At 40.5% G+C, this 19,611-nt stretch overlaps 1 protein-coding gene across 1 annotated transcript; it reads left to right on the forward strand.

Annotated features, from left to right (window-relative positions):
• Nucleotides 1–1,612: 1,612 nt before the first annotated feature.
• LOC149440592 (uncharacterized) lies at nt 1,613–15,681 on the forward strand. The gene is made up of 4 exons (XM_089658388.1): nt 1,613–1,822; nt 7,410–7,620; nt 9,224–9,279; nt 12,336–15,681. The coding sequence occupies exons 1-4, from the start codon at nt 1,633–1,635 to the stop codon at nt 12,473–12,475; spliced, it is 597 nt and encodes a 198-aa protein (XP_089514514.1). The 5' UTR covers nt 1,613–1,632; the 3' UTR covers nt 12,476–15,681.
• The last annotated feature ends 3,930 nt before the right edge of the window (nt 15,682–19,611 follow it).

Here is a 19,611-nt window from a genome sequence, read left to right on the forward strand (position 1 = left end):
AGGGAAAAGAAATGTAACCCCCCATGTACCGAAAGGCTTCTGCACAAGAGCGGTGAAAATGTGGAATAGACTCCCTCAAGAACTAGTTCTGGTCAGCTCAATGATTTGTTTTAGTAAAGACCTACAGTAGATACATTTGTAAATACATCAAATATAACTGGGTACTAACAATTATAGGTAATAACACTAAGGGTAGTTGATTCAGAGAATATCCGATTGTCACCTGGGGGATCACGAAGGATATTTTTCCCCCCCGCTGGAGCAAATGGTATCATGCTTTAGTTGGTATTTTTTGCCTTCTTCTGGGTCAACTGTGGGCAGAGCCAGGATGAAGGGTGAGCAGGAGGGGTGACTGTCCTGGGCACTGTGGTATCATGTGAGATCGGGGGGGGCACCACATAGTGACTGGGGGGAGGGGATTTGTGTTGGGAGGATGAATTTTGGAGGTGGCAGGGGTAAGAATTGTTCTAGGAGGGGAAATTTGAGGAGGTGTGCTAGGAGTGATGATTTGGGGGGATTTGTGTTAAGGGGAGGGAAAGGGATTTGTGCTAGGAGGGGAATTTAGTTTGGGGGGAGGATTTGTACTAGTAGGAATGATTGGGGGATATTTGTACTAGGAGGAAAAATTTGCGGGGGGGGGGGGGGTGGATTTGTGCCAGGATGCGTAATGAGAATTTGTGCTGGGAAGGCAGGATTTGGAATGGGGGGTGGGATTTGTGCTCGGAGGTGAAATTTGAGGAGTAGGAGATATTTGCAAGGAGGGGGCAATTTTTTTGGGAGGGGGATTTATGCTGTGGTATATGGGGAGTGGGGGGCTGTGGGCGATGGATATGTACTGGGAGGAAGGGGAATTTATGCTTAGAGAGTAAGCATGCAGATTATTGCTCATTGGGGGGGGGGAGGGGATAGTTTATTTATTTCAGGTACTTATATAGCGCTGTCAATTTACGCAGTGCTTTACATATATATTGTACATTCACATCAGTCCCTAACCCTCAAGGGGTGTACAATCTAAGGTCCCTAACTCATATTCATACATACACATACTAGGGCTAATTTAGACAGGAGCCAATTCACCTACCAGCATGTCTTTGGAGTGTGGAAGGAAACTGGAGCACCTGGAGGAAACTGACGCAGGCACAGGGAGAACATGCAAACTCCAGGCAGGTGGTTCTGTGGTTGGGATTTGAACCAACGACCCTAGCGCTGCCAGGCGGAAGTGCTAACCATTTAGCCATTGTGCTGCCCCATATTGCTAAGACATAATGTTCATACATCTTTTGTGGGGGGACAAAATTTGACATGTTCGCCCTGGGCTCTAATTGACCTTGTCCCCGCACTGACTAAGGGTATAGGAATGTCTATATGGAACTTTATAATTTTTAACATTTTTTTTCTGTTGGCTGAACTAGATTGACTTTTGTCTTTTTTTCAACCTGACTAACTGTAAACTATGCAAAAAAGAATTTGTATTGACATTTCAAGGTGCTTTGTGGCATGAGAAAATATATCACGACCAGCACAAGGAAGTAGATCTAAAATAACAATCGCGACTTCTCTTGGCCCTGCCTTTGTCATTTGAATCTCTATACCAACTGGCTATAAAAGAGGATGAGAAAGGAAAAAACCCAGATGCTGATGACCATCCATTCAAGTCACAGAATGTCACTCATAAGATCCTCCGTTCTTCTGCTTCTCTGTGCCATTGTCACATTGGCTAATGCACAGTCTGTCTGCTTAGGGTTAGGTGATGCTACTAAAACCAGCACTAACTATACACTGACCGCTCCAACAAGTGTTATCAGTGGCACTGTCTACCAAGGTGAGTGAAATTTTATGGATTTTATTTTCCTTAGATCTTTTATTAGCAAATCGCATGAGCTGCCAACGTCTGTATTCATTTTTTTAAAATGTATTAAAGTGGAACTAAATCTCATTTGAGCACCACAAACTGAAAACACTATTAATTAATTTATTTTTAATAATCAAAGTAAAATTCACCATCTATCCATGTCTCTGTTATTTATGTTGTTGAGAAACCACTTGGAAAGCATCCCTCTAGAATTTCGAGCCAAGTCCATTTTGAGTAAGGGTAGGTGATTCATGTAGTATTTACTTCCTGGAATCCTTCTGCCTTTGACCCAGGCATGCAGGCAGGAGGGTGTGCTTAGGTGATAAAGCCCCTCTCCAGCTGAAAGAAAATAAAGAAGACTCCTGGGATGTATGAGATCATTTTGACCTAGGCCAGAAACTAGGAAGCAACTGAAGAAATGTTAAAAAAAAAGTTTAAAACTGGTAATTATAATATACCTTCCTATTAATTTGCTAATGTTGGCAGCATGAGGTTTCAACATAGTTAATGTTGACTGAGGGAGTTTAGTTCCACATTAAAGAAAACCTGTACTGAAATAAGTGTAATGGGGTTGATTTACTAAAACTGAAGAGTACAAAATCTGGTGTAGCTCTGCAAAGAAACCAATCAGCTTCCAGGTTTTTTTTTTTGTCAAAGCTTAATTGAACAAGCTAAAGTTAGAAGCTGATTGGCTACCATACACAGCTGCACCAGCACTCTTCAGTTTTAGTAAATCAACCCCAATGACTGCCATTGGTGACATCCCCCTAAAAATGTCAGTTGTTTGGCTGTGTCTGCCTAAGTAACGGGTCACTAGTCTGGATTACTTACAAAGTCAGAACAAACCCTGCATACCTGGTGTTGGTCAGTGAATCAAACTTTTAAAGCCATGACAGCCATAATACACATTTTTTTAGAGAAATGAATAATAACACTTGTATATTTTCTTTTACTATGGGTTTCATTCAAAGCTTTGCAAATAACATTGTGTCTGAACTTTTCTGATATTGATTTAAAAGGTTGCGCAGATAATGGGTGGTGAAGAGTGATGCAATGAACTGTTTACTTTTTTTTTAACTTTATATAGAGTGCACAAAGTTAAGCCAGCCATAGATGAAGCAATTTTCTTTCACTCGAATAGAAAATCGCATTCCCCCATCAATACAGTCAGTGTTAATGGGGGAATCCCTCCTGTGGAGCCATTGTGTTCCCCCGACAGGGGCTGACGGAGCAGCTGCTAGTAATAATCACATGTAAAATCAAGCAGGCTGGTTGTACCAAAGTTGATCGATCGATCAACTTGGATACATTCAGCCTGCCTATACATGGTTTGAATCTCAGCCAGTCCCTCCTGAACTGGCCCAGATTAAAACTGTCTATAGCCAGCTACACACTCCATCCAAACTCCTGCTGCAGCTCGCAGATAATGCCTGGTGTTCATTTTGTTGGGCAGTGAGGGGTGATGCAATGAACTGTTTACTTTTTTTTAAACTTTATATAGAGTGCACAAAGTTAAGCCAGCCATAGATGAAGCAATTTTCTTTCACTCAAATAGAAAATCGCTTGATTCCCCCATCAACACAGTCAGTATTAATGGGGGAATCCCTCCTGTGGAGCCATTGTGTTCCCCCGACAGGGGCTGACGGAGGAGCTGCTAGTAATAATCCCATGTAAAATCAAGCAGGCTGGTTGTACCAAAGTTGATCGATCCATCAACTTGGATACATTCAGCCTGCCCATACATGGTTTGAATCTCAGCCAGTCCCTCCTGAACTGGCCCAGATTAAAACTGTCTGTAGCCAGCTACACACTCCATCCAAACACCTGCTGCAGCTCGCAGATAATGCCTGGTGTTCATTTTGTTGGGCAGTGAGGGGTGATGCAATGAACTGTTTACTTTTTTTTAACTTTATATAGAGTGTACAAAGTTAAGCCAGCCATAGATGAAGCTATTTTCTTTCACTCAAATAGAAAATCGCTTGATTCCCCCATCAATACAGTCAGTGTTAATGGGGGAATCCCTCCCGTGGAGCCATTGTGTTCCCCCAACAGGGGGTGACGGAGGAGCTGCTAGTAATAATCACATGTAAAATCAAGCAGGCTGGTTGTACCAAAGTTGATCGATCGATCAACTTGGATACATTCAGCCTGCCCATACATGGTTTGAATCTCAGCCAGGCCCTCCTGAACTGGCCCAGATTAAAACTGTCTATAGCCAACTACACACTCCATCCAAACTCCTGCTGCAGCTCGCAGATAATGCCTGGTGTTCATTTTGTTGGGCAGTGAGGGGTGATGCAATCACCTGTTTACTTTTTTTTAACTTTATATATAGTGTACAAAGTTAAGCCAGCCATAGATGAAGCTATTTTCTTTCACTCTCAAATAGAAAATCGCTTGATTCTCCATTCAACACAGTCTGTTAATGGGGGAATCAGTCCTGTGGAGTCATTTTGTTCCCTCAGCAAGGGGAGGCAGGGAGCCATTCCCACACAGTGATTACTGCTAGCAGCTATAATAGCTGCTAGTAATAATCGCATGTAAAATCCAACAGGCTGGCTGTACCAAAGTTGACCAATCGATCAACTTGGGTACATTCAGCCTGCCCACACGCGGTTCGAATGTTAGCTGGTCCTTCCTGAACTGGCCCAGATTTGAAGTGTCTATGGCTGGCTATACACTCCATCAAAATCGCCAATGCAGCACAGTGCCCTTTGGTGCCTTCTGATACACTTTTGTGAAATTTTCACACCATATCACATGTCACACCAATTTTAAAAGCTAAGTTCACCTTCAAAATTTAAATAAAAAAAAAAACACGCCTTTTGGCACTTAACAAAAATGTGCATTTTTAATTTTTTTTTGTGGCAGCCTGTAATGATCAGCAGATTGAAGGTGAAATGCGGGACTCCTGCAGACTGTCAATGTAGGCTGTCTTCCTGTAGAACGCAAGCAGTTACTGAATGGCAGGATCAATGGCCTACCAGAGCGCTCACTAATGCCCTCATAGTCCATTGAGAACTAGCTGGAAAGTCATACACACAAAGATTTTTTCGTTTAACTCACAGGGTAATACATTCCTGTATCCACAATAAACGTGCATGGACAAATTTCTTGTTGCAACTATTGTATTCTGACAGCCAGTGCCACCAGGTGTCTGATGTAAACAGTGCCTGCTTCTGATTGGATACAGGTGCTGTTTAGCAGACAATTTTCCACCTGGATCCTTTTCAATTTTTCATTTGAATGATGTCTAGTAGGACAGTACCAACAGGGCCATTGACCAAGAGAATTTCAGCCAGAGTAATCCAGTAAATGTCCTTTAATGTGATCTAAGCAAGGGCAAAATGTAAAATTGAGTCCTTTAATAAGAAGTGGATGTAGTAAAAAATGCGCAAATCTCAAAGCAGCAAAATTCCCCATGAGCTACTTTTGTCGCACGTAGGACAGCTGATCGAAATCAATGGGCTGCTCTATGCGTGTTGCGAAAAAAAAAGTACCAAAAAAGTGCACTCCCATTGCGCTGTGTGAATGAGGCCAGAAAGTGAAATGAATGTGTATACACTCTCCCCTATGTAATAGGGGAAACCACCTGAACTTTCCATTCACTTTGTTTCAAATCACACGGGCCCTTGCACTACATAGTTATGGTAGATCTAAAGAAAATTGTGCAATCAGATTGTACAATGTAGGGCCACCTTAATGAAGGAGTAGGAAAGCGGGTGGAAATAAAAAAGAGGTAGTATAGTAATGGCGGAGGTATGGTCCACCGAAGTAAAACGCACCCTATTCTTTGTATCACATGATGCCACAGGAAGTGATGGGCTTAGAATGCATTTTATAAAAATTTTAACCGGGAGGTGCAGATTCAAAGCTGCCATGGACTAGGCAAGTGAGAGATAAACACACTGGGATGGCTAGGGGTAGAAAAGACATTAGAAAAAGGCTTACATTTATTATGAAAAATTAAATTCTGCCTAAAAAGGTGAACTTAGCCTTTAAAACAGTGTCTCATAGTAGTCAATTGAAAGGTCTGATATTTTGATTTGAGTCTTGAGCGCATATTTGGTGGCTATTAGATTAGAAAAAACATATATTATCACAAAATCCAAGCATGCATGCTGCACTATAATGTATGTGAAGAATAAAGGGAAAAAAGAGTGGGCACAGATTCAAATAACTCCACAGCATACACTGCATACAGTAGAGTACATACAGTCGTACAGTAAGTGTTTAAATCCCTGTCATGTTTTTATTAGTTATATGATTGAGTGGTATGTATTAATCCACTGGTAGCATTATAGAAAGCTTGAGCAGATTCTTGTAACAATGTTAAGAAAAGGTAAAGGATAAGAGTGCTTACAGTATATGTGTATTATTTGTTGCATTGAAGAGAAAATGGTCTTTTTACTGAATGCAACTAGTAATAAAATTATCCTGGACAGAAATCAGTAGACTGGCACTCCTACCCTCTTCCCTTTTCCTCTTACCATGACTGGTGGGGGGTTCGGTTGTCTATTATCAATAATTCTCTCCCACGCATGCGTCCATCAGCCCCATACTGTAACTGGCACTGGATACTAATGTGCTGTCGCTGCTGCCATGGAGACAGAAACGCTGGATCAGCGCTGTCAATAGCAGGGACACGGCAGCAAGAAGAAGCTTGGAACCCCCACAGTGGTAGAACTCCAGGGCCCAGTCACAAGTGCAACCTTTGCAATCTTGGTTGCTGTTCTGCCACTGCCTTGGAACCTTATATGTAGTTCCTTTGGTGTGCTGGTGACACATAACTTGCTTTCTGCCACTTTGGGGAGCCCTAAGATGGCAGGAAGAGAGAAAACTGCAGAACATGTTAAAGGGTCCCACTGCGGGACCATAATAAATGGTCCCGCAATGGGAGTATAGGCCCCAGGCCCAGAGAGAAGAGCCCCAGGCTCAGTTGGAAGGACCTCAGAGGAAAGGACCTGGGACCAGAGGAAAGGGTCCTGGGACCAATAGAAAAGGCCAAGAAAATGATGGAAAGGGAAGGAGGGTGTCATGGGGGCCCTTCATGGTTTCTTTCACCAGGGCCCTGAAGGATCTAGTTATACCTCTGGCTTGCAGCATGGTGATTTATCTTGTACCAGGGCTGGGATTTGAAAGGGTAGACCTCTGAGCCCAACTATGTATAATCCCTCCACCTGATCAGTATTCATTTGCATAGTTAAAATTATTTACAAATCAGAGAAAATGTTGCCGAAATTATGATGGGGGAGAGCACACAATCCAAAGTAGTCAATGAGAGAGAAAAGGACCTAACTCTGATAAGCAGCAATCTTCCCCCAAGAGACGTGATACATGTATAGTAAAAAGGCAGGGCGGAAATTAGAAAAGGCTATTAAAGCTGAAATTGGAATTTGCACAAATCTTCCAGATACACATGTATGATCAAATATGTGTGACTGGTCCACATCTGACATCGGAACCTGGCTGGTGACAAAATCAAATCATCTGTTGCATATATTATAACATAGATCTAAATCTGACTAAGAATGTTTTCTTTGTGTTTCATCCACAGTAAACTTTACAACAACTAGCAGCACAAGTGGCAGTGTGCACATACAAGTTTTATCAAGCAATACCCCTGTGGGCACCTGGTCAGTAAAGCCAACTGGATTTGATGATTGTTCTGGAGGAGGCATTTGGGGCAATTTTACAGCTAGCAACACCTCGTTTATAGCAAGATGGACATCACCAGCAACGCTAAACGCTACTTCTGTTTTATTTAAGTAAGTTATCTATATTAATTGTGGAGTTTCCTACAAAGAATACAGTTTGTATAGTTCATAAGTCATACTATAGTGAGCTCCATTCGGATGTGCTCGCTACACTTTGCACATTAATATCGATCCATTTAGAGGTACTTTTCTACTGTCATGTTGTGGCAGCCTGGCTATGCGCATTGCTAGTTCATGTTGAAGATGTCAGAGAGGAGGTTCATACAGCACCTCAAAGAACTTCCCAAATGCTAGTTTTAGCAAAACCCTATTTACATAGTTACATAGTTAATCTGCTTGAAAAAAGACAAACGTCCATCCAGTTCAACCAACTTCATTAAATTAATTAACTTTATTAAATTTAACCAATTTAATTCCTTTGTAATATGCAAAGAAAACTCCCCCATCCATCCATGTCTCTATGCTTTATTTTGTCGAGAAATCACTTTGAAAAACACCCCCCCCTAGCATTTCTAGCTGTGGACATCTTGAGAAAGGGCAGATGATTCATGTAGCATTTACTTCTCAGAATCCATCTGCCCTTATCGCAGGCATGCAGGCAGGAGGATGTGCTTAGCTGAGAAAGCCTCTGCTTCCCTCCTGAAGACTTCTGGGATGTATCACATCATTTTCCTAAGTGTAGCACTACCCCCGTAGGAGCCACTGATTAGGATGGGTCCTCTGTTCATTGCCTCAACCTTTTCCAACAAAACCTCCTTATGACTGAGGGGAAATTCTTTGAGATGTTCTTCTGCTGCCTATTGTTGGGTCCCTTTAAGAGCATTGGTGCAAAAGTCTGCATGCAGCATAGGAACAGTATAGTCTTGGTACAGGTGCTAGATAACTGTGGCTCAGATGCGGTAAAGGTTTGGCATAATGAATTATAGGTTTTGTATAGGTGCAGTCTAGGTTTGTAATAACTGCGGTATAGATGTGCGGTATGGATGGGGTACACTTTGGGTTCCCTGATCTCAGTTGCTCAGTTCCTGCAAGCAGTATCAGCAATGGACAATTAGCCCTCTTACCAGTCCACAGGATACTGCAGTGACCTCTCACTGTAGAAGGGGGGGCCTTGCCTCTCCCTCAAAAGCCTCCAGTGATCAGCTGTGGGAAGCAGAGGGTGAGTGGATGCTCCAATCTCCCTGTGGCAGTGATGCGGACAGTGCTGCACTGCCTCCTGGTGTCTTCACTTGCAGTCTCAGGCTCGGGTCTTGACTATTATGGTCTCCAGACAGCTTGGCAATAGGGGGATTAAATACGTGCAGCTTTGGTGCATACTACATTACCGCACAAGTGATTTGCTGTGAACAAAGGGATGCTATGCCTATGACAGCAACAAGTGTACACTGTACAAATATGAAATATAGACAATATACCTCCCTCAAAAAAACTAGCAGAAACTAAAACAAAAAGGCTCTTATGCCCCCACTTAGCCCTGTACAAGTTTGAACTTCCTCACAAAAATATTACCTTGCATATGGATCTAGCGGGCTCTTGTTGTGAGGAAGCGAGGAAAGAGTAATAGTAAATCAGAGGAAACTGCACTTTTTTTTCTTACTGAGTAATTATAATTTGGTTTTACTGACTGTTCCAATAACATATTTTTATCCTTCAGAGCTTCAATCAACGACACATATGGAGCATTTGCAGCAAACCAAACTGCGTCATTTGGTAAGTTTCCTCTATTAGTTATCCACAATTATATTTGAGGGAATATAAGGTATTAAAAAGGCTTCGGTAGGAAGGAACAATCCCTGGATTGATGAATATGTGGGATCATGGTGGAAAGAACTTTTACCATATGTCCTTAGCTTTCAACATTAAAAACCCTCCCAGGTTCTGACCCAGGACCTGAGAACAAGGGGATCGGGGCTGCTCTGTGCAAAACCATTGCACACAGTAGGTAAGTATAACATGTTTGATATTAGAAAATAAAAAGCCTTTAATATCACTTTAGCAAATTTTATGCAGAATCTAATTTCACAGGACAGCTTTACAAAAACACTGGGCCTGTCGAGGGCCAAAGACCTGTCACACCTACAATGAGGGGTGAGGAAAGATCATCCAATTGGGAGTTTCTGAGACTGTTTACCCTTTAACCACTTGACCTCCAGAGGATTTACCCCCCTTAATGACTAGGCTTCTTTTTGCTACTCGGCACTGCACTAATTCAACTGATAATTGCGCGGTCATGCAATGCTGCATCCAAACAAAATTTACGTCCTTTTTTTTCACACAAATAGAGCTTTCTTTTGGTGGTATTTGATTACTTTTGCGCTTTTTATTTTTCACGCTATAGACAAAAAAAGACCAAAAATTTTGAAGAAAAACGATATTTTTTACTTTCAGCTATAAAAAATATATAATAAACTCAAAGTTAATTATAAATTTAGGCCAAAATGTATTCTGCTACGTTTTTGGTAAAAAAATCCCATTAAGTGTATATTGATTGCTTTTTGTGGAAGTTATAGCGTCTACAAACTATGGTATAGATACTGCAATTTACGCCATTTTTTTTGCTATACAGCGCTGCGCTAGTTTAACGGACAATGGCACGGTCATACAATACGGTACATAAATGAAATTTACATCCTTTTTTCCCCACAAATTTAGCTTTCGTTCGCTGGTATTTGATCACCTGTGCGTTTTTTATATTTTGCGCTACAAAAAAAGAAAGGCAGACAATTTTGAGGAAAAAAACAATATTTTGGAGTTTTTGCTATAAAACATGTCCAGTAAAAAAAAATTTAAAAATCAAATTTAGTCATAAATTTCTGCCAAAATGCATTCTGCGACATGTCTCTGCTACAAAAAACCCAATATGTGTAAATTAATTGGTTTACGTGAAAGTTATAGCGTTTACAAATGGCGGGAAAGATACTGGGATTTTTAATTTTTTTATATACTAATAATGGTGGCGATCAGCTACTTATGGCGGCGATCAGTGACTTATGGCGGCGATCAGCGACTTATGGCGGGACTGCGGCAGACATTCTGACACTGGGGGGGAACTGACTTGGGGTCACTGACATCCCCAGTGACACCAATACAGTGATCAGTGCAAAAAAAAAACCACTGACACTGTACTAATGGCATTGGGGAGGAAGGGGTTAACTTTATTATACAGTGAAAGGGTTAACTGTGTGAGGGGAGTGTTTTACTAGGGGGCAGGGGTGTGTACTGCACAGGACATGGCTGATCGGGAGAGATAAATTCTTCTCTCCGGCTCAGCATGTCAAGAGCTGACAGGGGACTGACAGAAAGCACAGGTACTGCAGCCCTGCTCTCTGTCAGTGATTGCCGCTAATTGCCGGGACACAGCTGGTAACGACTGACATCCGCGGCCGTGATCGGCAGGACAGGTAGGGTGGAGGCGCGCCTCGCGCGTGCCCCCTACCTGTTTTGAAAACACGCGTTTTAAAACGTGGGTTTGCCCAGCCGTGCCACCCTGTCAACGTATTTCTGCAGTGGCTGGGCGGCATGTGGTTAAGCACTAGAGAGAAGTTGCATCTTAAATAAAACCAGTCAGGTTCTTTCTAACCTATACAAAGTATAGAGTACATAGGGCGAGATTTGCCAAAACTGGTGCACCTATAATCTGGTGCAGCTGTGCATGGTAGCCAATCAGCTTTTTACTTCAGCTTGTTCAATTGAGCTTTGACAATAAAACCTGGAAGCTGATTGGTTTCTATACAGAGCTGCACCAGATTTTCTGCAATTTTAGTAAATAACCCCCATAGTCGGCTTTGTGTGCAGCCTGATCCATCTTGAACCCTCACATATATGCATATGACATTGACCTTAGTAGAGTTGGCCAAAAGCAGATTCCAGGTTGGAGATCTCACTAGTACCATAAAGAAATGTGCTCAACTGGACAACTCATGGAAAAAACTGCAGTTCTATCACACCTTCCTGATAGGTGTATTAGTATGAAAATGTAAGCAATAAATTGAATGAGTTATGTGACTGCAATCCAAATAATTGAATTAAAGAGGAGCTAAACCTTTCTAGTCTTTACAGCCAAGGATGGTGAGATCTTAGTCTCTGATCTGCAGTTGCCATGGTGTTGCACATGTGATCAGACATGACAATGGCCATTTGTGGGCTTGAATGTTTAGTTGAGAGCTGACATAAGCACACTGGCAACCTTGATAGTTACAACCAGAGGCATGCCTTGAATCTAACTGTTTTGGGAATCATTTAAATCAGTGGGGTCCATTTGGCTTTAATGTTCCATGCACACAATATTATCAGACGATTGGTCATCCATTTATTTTGCATGCTAGTCTCATATCAAAAATAAAGAGGGTGCTAAAGGTACAAAAAAACAGAATACAACTTCAGAAGTGATGTAATGTATTGTGTTGTAATATATTCTTTCATTTCCAAGCATGCGCGGTCTTGGTCACTGGATTTTTTTCAGACAAATACTGGACTGATTAAATGAAAATTGTTGACTTTATCGTACGAGAACATTTTTTGTGCTTGTCCCTTTAGATATTGTTGCATGAACTATTGTGATCTGCTGTAGAAAGCTATGTTCTAACTAATCAGATTACCATACGATCCCTCCAAAAGCCATTTTTGTCATCTGATTTTCTGATCGTGTGTACTAGGCATAATACTTTTTGTGCAGAAATGTAACATTTTTAAATATTACTTAAACAAAAGGAAATCATTATAATGCATGAAGTAACTTCACTTTTTCTCTATTTCTCCTGTTTTAGCAATTGCTACAACGACCACAGCAGCCACTACCAAGATTGCTGCAACAAGTGGAGGACCTGCAAATCATCCAGCACCTATGTTTTTCACGTTGGTGGAAACACTCTTCTTCCTTGTAATCACCGGCAAATTTCTGTTATAAGTTAGAATTGCAAACAAATCAATGATTTTTAGACTATATCCACATGGGCAAACTGAGCTATACAATCCAAACCACATGAAAGTCCCTGCCTTTTAAGTTGTCCAGCATCTCTACACATGTAACATTTGTGTAACATGCATACAGGTCCACAGTGTTAATGAAGCCTATTGGTTGCTAGGGCACAAGCAGCAATTTCTGCCTGGCATCCTTTGTTGCTAGGATGCAGACGGCTATTGCTGCTTAGCATGATTCTTTGCTAGGGCGCTGCTCTTGTACATCAATAGAGTACAATTGAGCTGTATGCATGTACACAAATGTTTGTATGCGTAAAGCATAATATACTGTGGATGAAGATTTTTCTACTTTGATTTTACGGATCTGAACGCAGCGCACGTTTATTGATCTTGACACATGCATGCATGGAGCCATAACAAACCAAACATCTGCATTCAGATCCATAAAGGAAAAAAGAAAAATTGTTTTTAGGGGGGTTTTCTTGGGTTCTCTTGCGGACATGTACCATGAGCTCTTACTGATAAATTAAATATTGTATATATTCCCAATTTACCTAAAGAGAGAGTCTGATGACCCTATATGTCCAGGAACATTTAGATTTATATTGTGTTGATGAAACAAAAGTGAAATCCAATAGTTAGTAAAAATGAAGCCTTGGAATTCCTTCCTACTTGTCAAGGGATTCTGTCTTTTATACAGGTGTTGCAATACATCTGGTCACCCTGTCCTAGCAATGTCTTGCACCAATCTAAATCTAAAGTTCCTGAGAAACCATTTCTTCCTCTCCTTGAACCTGTTGTGAAGTATTCCTAATGTTTATCTCCAAGGACAACAAAAATCTTCCCATGCACTATCTTCATTTATGTCTGGGAACCGGAAATAAAAACATTTGTAATTACCTGATCCCCTGCATCCTCCAATCCTTTGAAGGGCTTGTGGCCACTGAAATGTATGGGAGAAGATGCTGTGGATGTTGGTCTTACAGTTTGGAGGGAGCCTGCAGGAACGGGGGGGATATGGTCAGAAAAAGTGCTTTTTCTGGTAGCCTAGTATAAACAAGCATATAACCTTTGCACTGAAGGGGCATCCCCACTGCAAGGGAGGATTCTACTTCTCCCCAAATTTCAGCTAACTCTGACCACAAAATACAAAAGGCATGGAGTGCACTGACATAGAATAGCAATAGACTTCAATGGAGTTACAGTGCTTGTAAAGCCTTAAGTTTTTTTTTTTAACTTAAATGCATTTAGGTAAAAAAAAAACTCGCGTGTCTGGGATCCCCTCCAGCCCACTCCTCCCTTTTTACTTACCTGAGCCCCATCGTGATACAACGCTGTGCATAAGATCAGCGTCTCTCTTTGCTCTGTCGCTCATCACAGGGCAGATCCATAGCAGCGTTTGTCATTGGCTCCCGCTGCTATCAATCATAATATGTGACAAGGGAGTGGGGGGCAGGGCCGTGCCCTGCTGTCTCTGTCTATGGACACAGGCAGAGGGGCTCAGAAGCGAGCCAGCAGCAGTGCCCCAATAGGAAACAGCTGGATGAAAAGAAGGAGCCAAGAGCACCGGTGGGGGACTTGAGAAGAAGAGATTCGGGGGCGCTAAGTGCAAAAACATTACAGAGAGCAGGTAAGTATGACAAGTTTGTTATTTTAATAAAAAAAAAAACAGAAGCTATTTCAATCACTTTAAAAAAGGCTAATCAAATGCATTCATAAGTATAAACACATTCAATTGCCTATCTGTGGTCTAGAGGAAGGGATCCCAATGGTCATTCAGATTTTATTCCAGCTGAAATGTGTCTTGGATTGTATTAGCACATCCAAGAGTTTACAAGCTTCCCTGAGTTGCTTTTTAATCTTGATAATTCTATATGTAGATCTGTTCCATGGATAAAAGAAAGGGGCATCCAAGAGGTGCTGGGACTTTGAATCTGTGCAGGAAAGCTGATTGCTAGATTAGGATTCCTGGCCAGCAGTACCTGCATCAGCTTTTTTTTTTTTTTGTTTTAAATCACATCAGACAGTAAAGCCTTTACTTTGAGTCCACTCAAAGTTCTCCTTTTTAACTGTTGCCCTGATGAAGGGAAAGTTCCTTCGACCCCCGAAACACATTGGCTGTCTTTTAACACAATATCAATTAATGAATTTGTACTGTTTTTTATTCGGCACTCCTTCCATATATGTCTGTCTTATGGATAAGGCATTTTATTTTTGCTACAACCTCTGAAATGTTCAAATAAAAGACTTTGGTGTCTTTATAGAAGACTTCTATATTTACTTGATTCTTTATACCATATGGTAATAGCTATATATTTTTTTTATTAACTAGTGGGAAGCTGGATTTTTTTCCAGTTATGAACACTGTAAGATTTTACATAAAATATTTAAAAAAATATATAATAAACCTTGTTTTTTTAACATTTTTAGAAACCTGCTTTTATTGCTTATGCGGATTTTTTAATGTACCACAAAACTAACTTTAAAACTGAACTCCAAGCAAACATCAAAACATCAGTTATTACAACAATTATGAAAATCATTTTAAATGCAACTAATATAAACTAAAGTCCATGATTTTGACTTGGAATCAGCCTCTTATAATCCCCTGCACAACAGCACTCAGACTGGAAGTGGGAGAGGTATGTACTAAGAGGAGCTCAGTTGAGCTGCAATGCATTTGAGCTGACGAAAAACATTCAAACAAAAGGAGAGCAGAGTGCATTAAGAGATATTACTGCTGTGCCTTCATTGTCCAATCACAGGCTGGGGGCAGGCAGTAGACTACAATGTATTGCTAAACTGCAGCAGACAAAAGTAAGGTCACTATCCTGCCACTGTTGTTTGGTATGGCTATATATATATCTCAGAACAGGAGAGACAAAGATAACAATCCTTTTACAGGAAAAATTGCCCTAACTAATGTATTTGTGCAGTACATTAAGCTGTTTGCCCAGCGTTCACATGAAATACAAGTTGACTTCATGTTAAAATACTGTTCATGCTGTGTAAAGAATTTATAATGAACATCATTACTATAACATGTAACAACTCTATTGTTTAAAACTTATTGTGCATTTGCAAAGGGAAATAAGTGTATAAAAACGTATAATATTCTGTAACTTATTATTTTGATTTAAAAAAACTGTTCTTTCAGTTTTAATAAAACACATCTGTGTGTATTTAAACTTTTTTTTTTGGTTTCTATTACAAAGTTAACATTTTATGGGGCAAACCTCTGTGCCCCTGCTGACACATCATAAGAAAATCTTACTCAATGAACAACCATTGAAATGGAAATGTCTACCTCGTTCTCCCTTATCAACCTCATAAGCTGAAGAAGTAGCCAAAGTAATGATTTGGCCAGAACATCTTCCCATCTGATATTGACACAAATGTCAACTTAGATATATATTTTGGGTTGATTTACTAAAACTGGAAAGTGCAAAGTCTGGTGCAGCTCTTCATAGAAACCAATCAGCTTCCAGGATTTATCGTCAAAACTTAATTGAACAAGCTGAAGTTAGAAGCTGATTGGCTACCATACACAGCTGCACCAGATTTTGCGCTTTCCAGTATTAGTAAATCAACCCTATTATGTTGTGGACTTCAACAAGGCAGTTCAAGGGGGTTTTATGTATTGATGGAACACATAAAAACCAACTTTGAATGTTTTTTTTATGTTGGTGTCGTTGTGCCCTATTCATTTGTGCTTTAAATTAACTAGTAAACATGTTCTGGAATGGGCAATATGTGAGATATTACAATGCTGAAAAAGTCTTTTTAGCAAAGATGTGCAGTAGAGGATTTCAGATGGTATGACAGCATGTAATACGTGATGGAGAGAGGTGTGCAGGGTATGAGGAGTGAGAAGTATGAGTAGGAGAGATGTTTGGAAGAAATAATGGTGGGAAGTATATGTAGGAGAGGACTGTGAATATATATATATATATACATATATATATATATATATATCAATGCTTTTACCATGGCTCTACTGCCCTTCCCCATCCATTCACCTAATCACATATTTTAACTTTTGTAACGTTCTATGAAAGCCTTCTGCACAGAATCACATTTTGTTTAATTTGCAAGAAGAGACACAATCCTGTCTCAATGAGATGGGACTATTAAAGTAGAACCTGTGTACTGGATCCATCTTGGTTACCTCTAATTCTTGGCACACTATACCTGGGGGGTTGCTGTGGATGCTCCAATTCATAGCTGAATGTCAATGCTGTTGACTTTGATCTTTCCATTCAATTGCTCAATCTTCTGTATATATTTTCAAATGTGTGAAAACTAAACCCCTTGCTTTAATGTGAACTGTTAGACAAGGTTTATTTGGTTTGTTGCAGGCAGACTGGTAAGTGGGCTGGGGGGTTCTTTTTATTGTTTTTTTAAATGTATTGCTCTTCCATGTGCTATTTGTTGCAAAGACCAGTTATATGTTGAGGTGGTTGGCATTTGTTTGTACTGTTGGTGAATTGGTGAGGGGAAGCATTGCATACCTTCACTGCCATTGTGCTATTTCTGGATTAAAGTGCTTTTAGCTGCAAAGGCCAGTTGTAGGTTGGGGCACTTGCTATTTGTTTGCCCTATGAAAGTGAGCAGTATAAGTAAGAGAGACGTTCAGAGGATCTATTGGTGGTAAGTATATGAAGGAGAGGACTGTGAATGTTATGATGGCAGGCAGTATGTGAAGAAGAGGGATGTGTGAGCATAGTATCCCCAGTGATGATCAGTTCCGGGAACATGCAACAGTGCTTTTATCCTGACCTACTCCCCCCCCTTCTCTATCCCTTCATTTAATCACATATTTTACCTTGTGTAAGTTAAGCTTGAGCCAACTTCGTTAACTTTAATTCTAGGAATACTATGCCCGAGGGGGGGTTACTGTGGATGCTCAAACTGAAGAAGAGCAACCAAAGTGATAAGAAGCATGGAGGAGCTCAGCTATGAGGAAAGATTAGAGGAACTGAATTTATTCTCTCTTGAGAAGAGGAGATGAAGACTACATGCACACCAGCCTAGCCCGGCTACGGGAAAACACAAAACATGTCAAAATGTACCTTTCCTGAACGTGATTCTTCAGAAGAGGGAGGTTTAACATCACCTAAAAATGGCAGCGTCTGAACTCTGCTAAAAGCCTACGTGTACATGGACACATAGGCTTTTATGGAGTTGAGTTTAGGAGCTTTGGCAAAAAACCCCCAAAAGCTTCTAAACTTAAGTAATGGAGCTGCCAGTGTACATGAAGCCTAAGGCCTCATGTACACTGCTGCTCCTAAACGTGATTTGAGGAACATTTGGTGTTTCTTTGCCAAAGCCTCTGAATTCAACTTAATAAAAGCCACTGAGATTTATTTACTAAAGCTGGTTCACTTCAATCTCGTTCACCAGTGCATGGTAGCCAATCAGTTTCTAACCTCAGCTGGTTTAATTAAGCTTTAGCCATAAAACCTGTTAGTTGATTGGTTTCCATGTAAAAGTGCATGAGATTCTGAGTTAACCAGCTTTAGTAAATAAACCCCCATGTATCCATGCGCTCATAAACTTTTACCAGAGTTTAGGAGCAGCAGAAGAATTGTGTTCAGGAGATGAACGTTTTATCCAAAACACACCAAACATGGCAAAAATGTGTGTAAACACGCCTAAGTGCTAGCCATGTTTAGTGCTTGGGTGTTTATTAATTTCAATGGTAAGTACTCTGTCCAATGCAATGGATAAACATCCGGGCACTAAACACAGCTAAATGAATACCAACACGGCTAAACGCAGAACCGTATTTACACGCATTTTTGCCGTGTTTAGCGGTTTTCTGCTACCAGTAGTGTTTAAAGTCTACCGCAGTTCCAGTATACATGTAGCTAAAGGGGGATATGATCACCATGTATAATACATAAGGGGGGATATGATCACCATGTATAATACATAAGGGGGGATATGATCTCCATGTATAATACATAAGAGGGGATATGATCACCATGTATAATACATAAGGGGGGATATGATCACCATGTATAATACATAAGGGGGGATATGATCACCATGTATAATACATAAGGGGGGATATGATCTCCATGTATAATACATAAGGGGGGATATGATCTCCATGTATAATACATAAGTGGGGATATGATCTCCATGTATAATACATAAGGGGGGATATGATCTCCATGTATAATACATAAGGGGGGATATGATCTCCATGTATAATACATAAGGGGGGATATGATCTCCATGTATATTACATAAGGGGGGGATATGATCTCCATGTATAATACATAAGGGGGGATATGATCTCCATGTATAATACATAAGGGGGGATATGATCTCCATGTATAATACATAAGGGGGATATGATCTCCATGTATAATACATAAGGGGGGATATGATCTCCATGTATAATACATAAGGGGGATATGATCTCCATGTACAATACATAAGGGGGGATATGATCTCCATGTATAATACATAAGGGGGGATATGATCACCATGTATAATACATAAGGGGGGATATGATCTCCATGTATAATACATAAGGGGGATATGATCACCATGTATAATACATAAGGGGGGATATGATGTCCATGTATAATACATAAGGGGGATATGATCACCATGTATATTACATAAGGGGGGATATGATCTCCATGTATAATACACAAGGGGGGATATGATCTCCATGTATAATACATAAGGGGGGATATGATCACCATGTATAATACATAAGGGGGGGGGATATGATCACCATGTATAATACATAAGGGGGGGATATGATCTCCATGTATAATACATAAGGGGGGGATATGATCACCATGTATAATACATACGGGGGGATATGATCACCATGTATAATACATAAGGGGGGATATGATCACCATGTATAATACATAAGGGGGGGATATGATCACCATGTATAATACATAAGGGGGGGATATGATCTCCATGTATAATACATAAGGGGGGGATATGATCACCATGTATAATACATAAGGGGGGATATGATCACCATGTATAATACATAAGGGGGGATATGATCTCCATGTATAATACATAAGGGGGGATATGATCACCATGTATAATACATAAGGGGGGATATGATCACCATGTATAATA

The sequence above is a fragment of the Staurois parvus genome, unplaced genomic scaffold, assembly GCF_062004578.1.
Source record: "Staurois parvus isolate SC_StPar_1 unplaced genomic scaffold, SC_StPar_1.0 ptg001066l, whole genome shotgun sequence".
NCBI classification, from domain to species: domain Eukaryota; kingdom Metazoa; phylum Chordata; class Amphibia; order Anura; family Ranidae; genus Staurois; species Staurois parvus.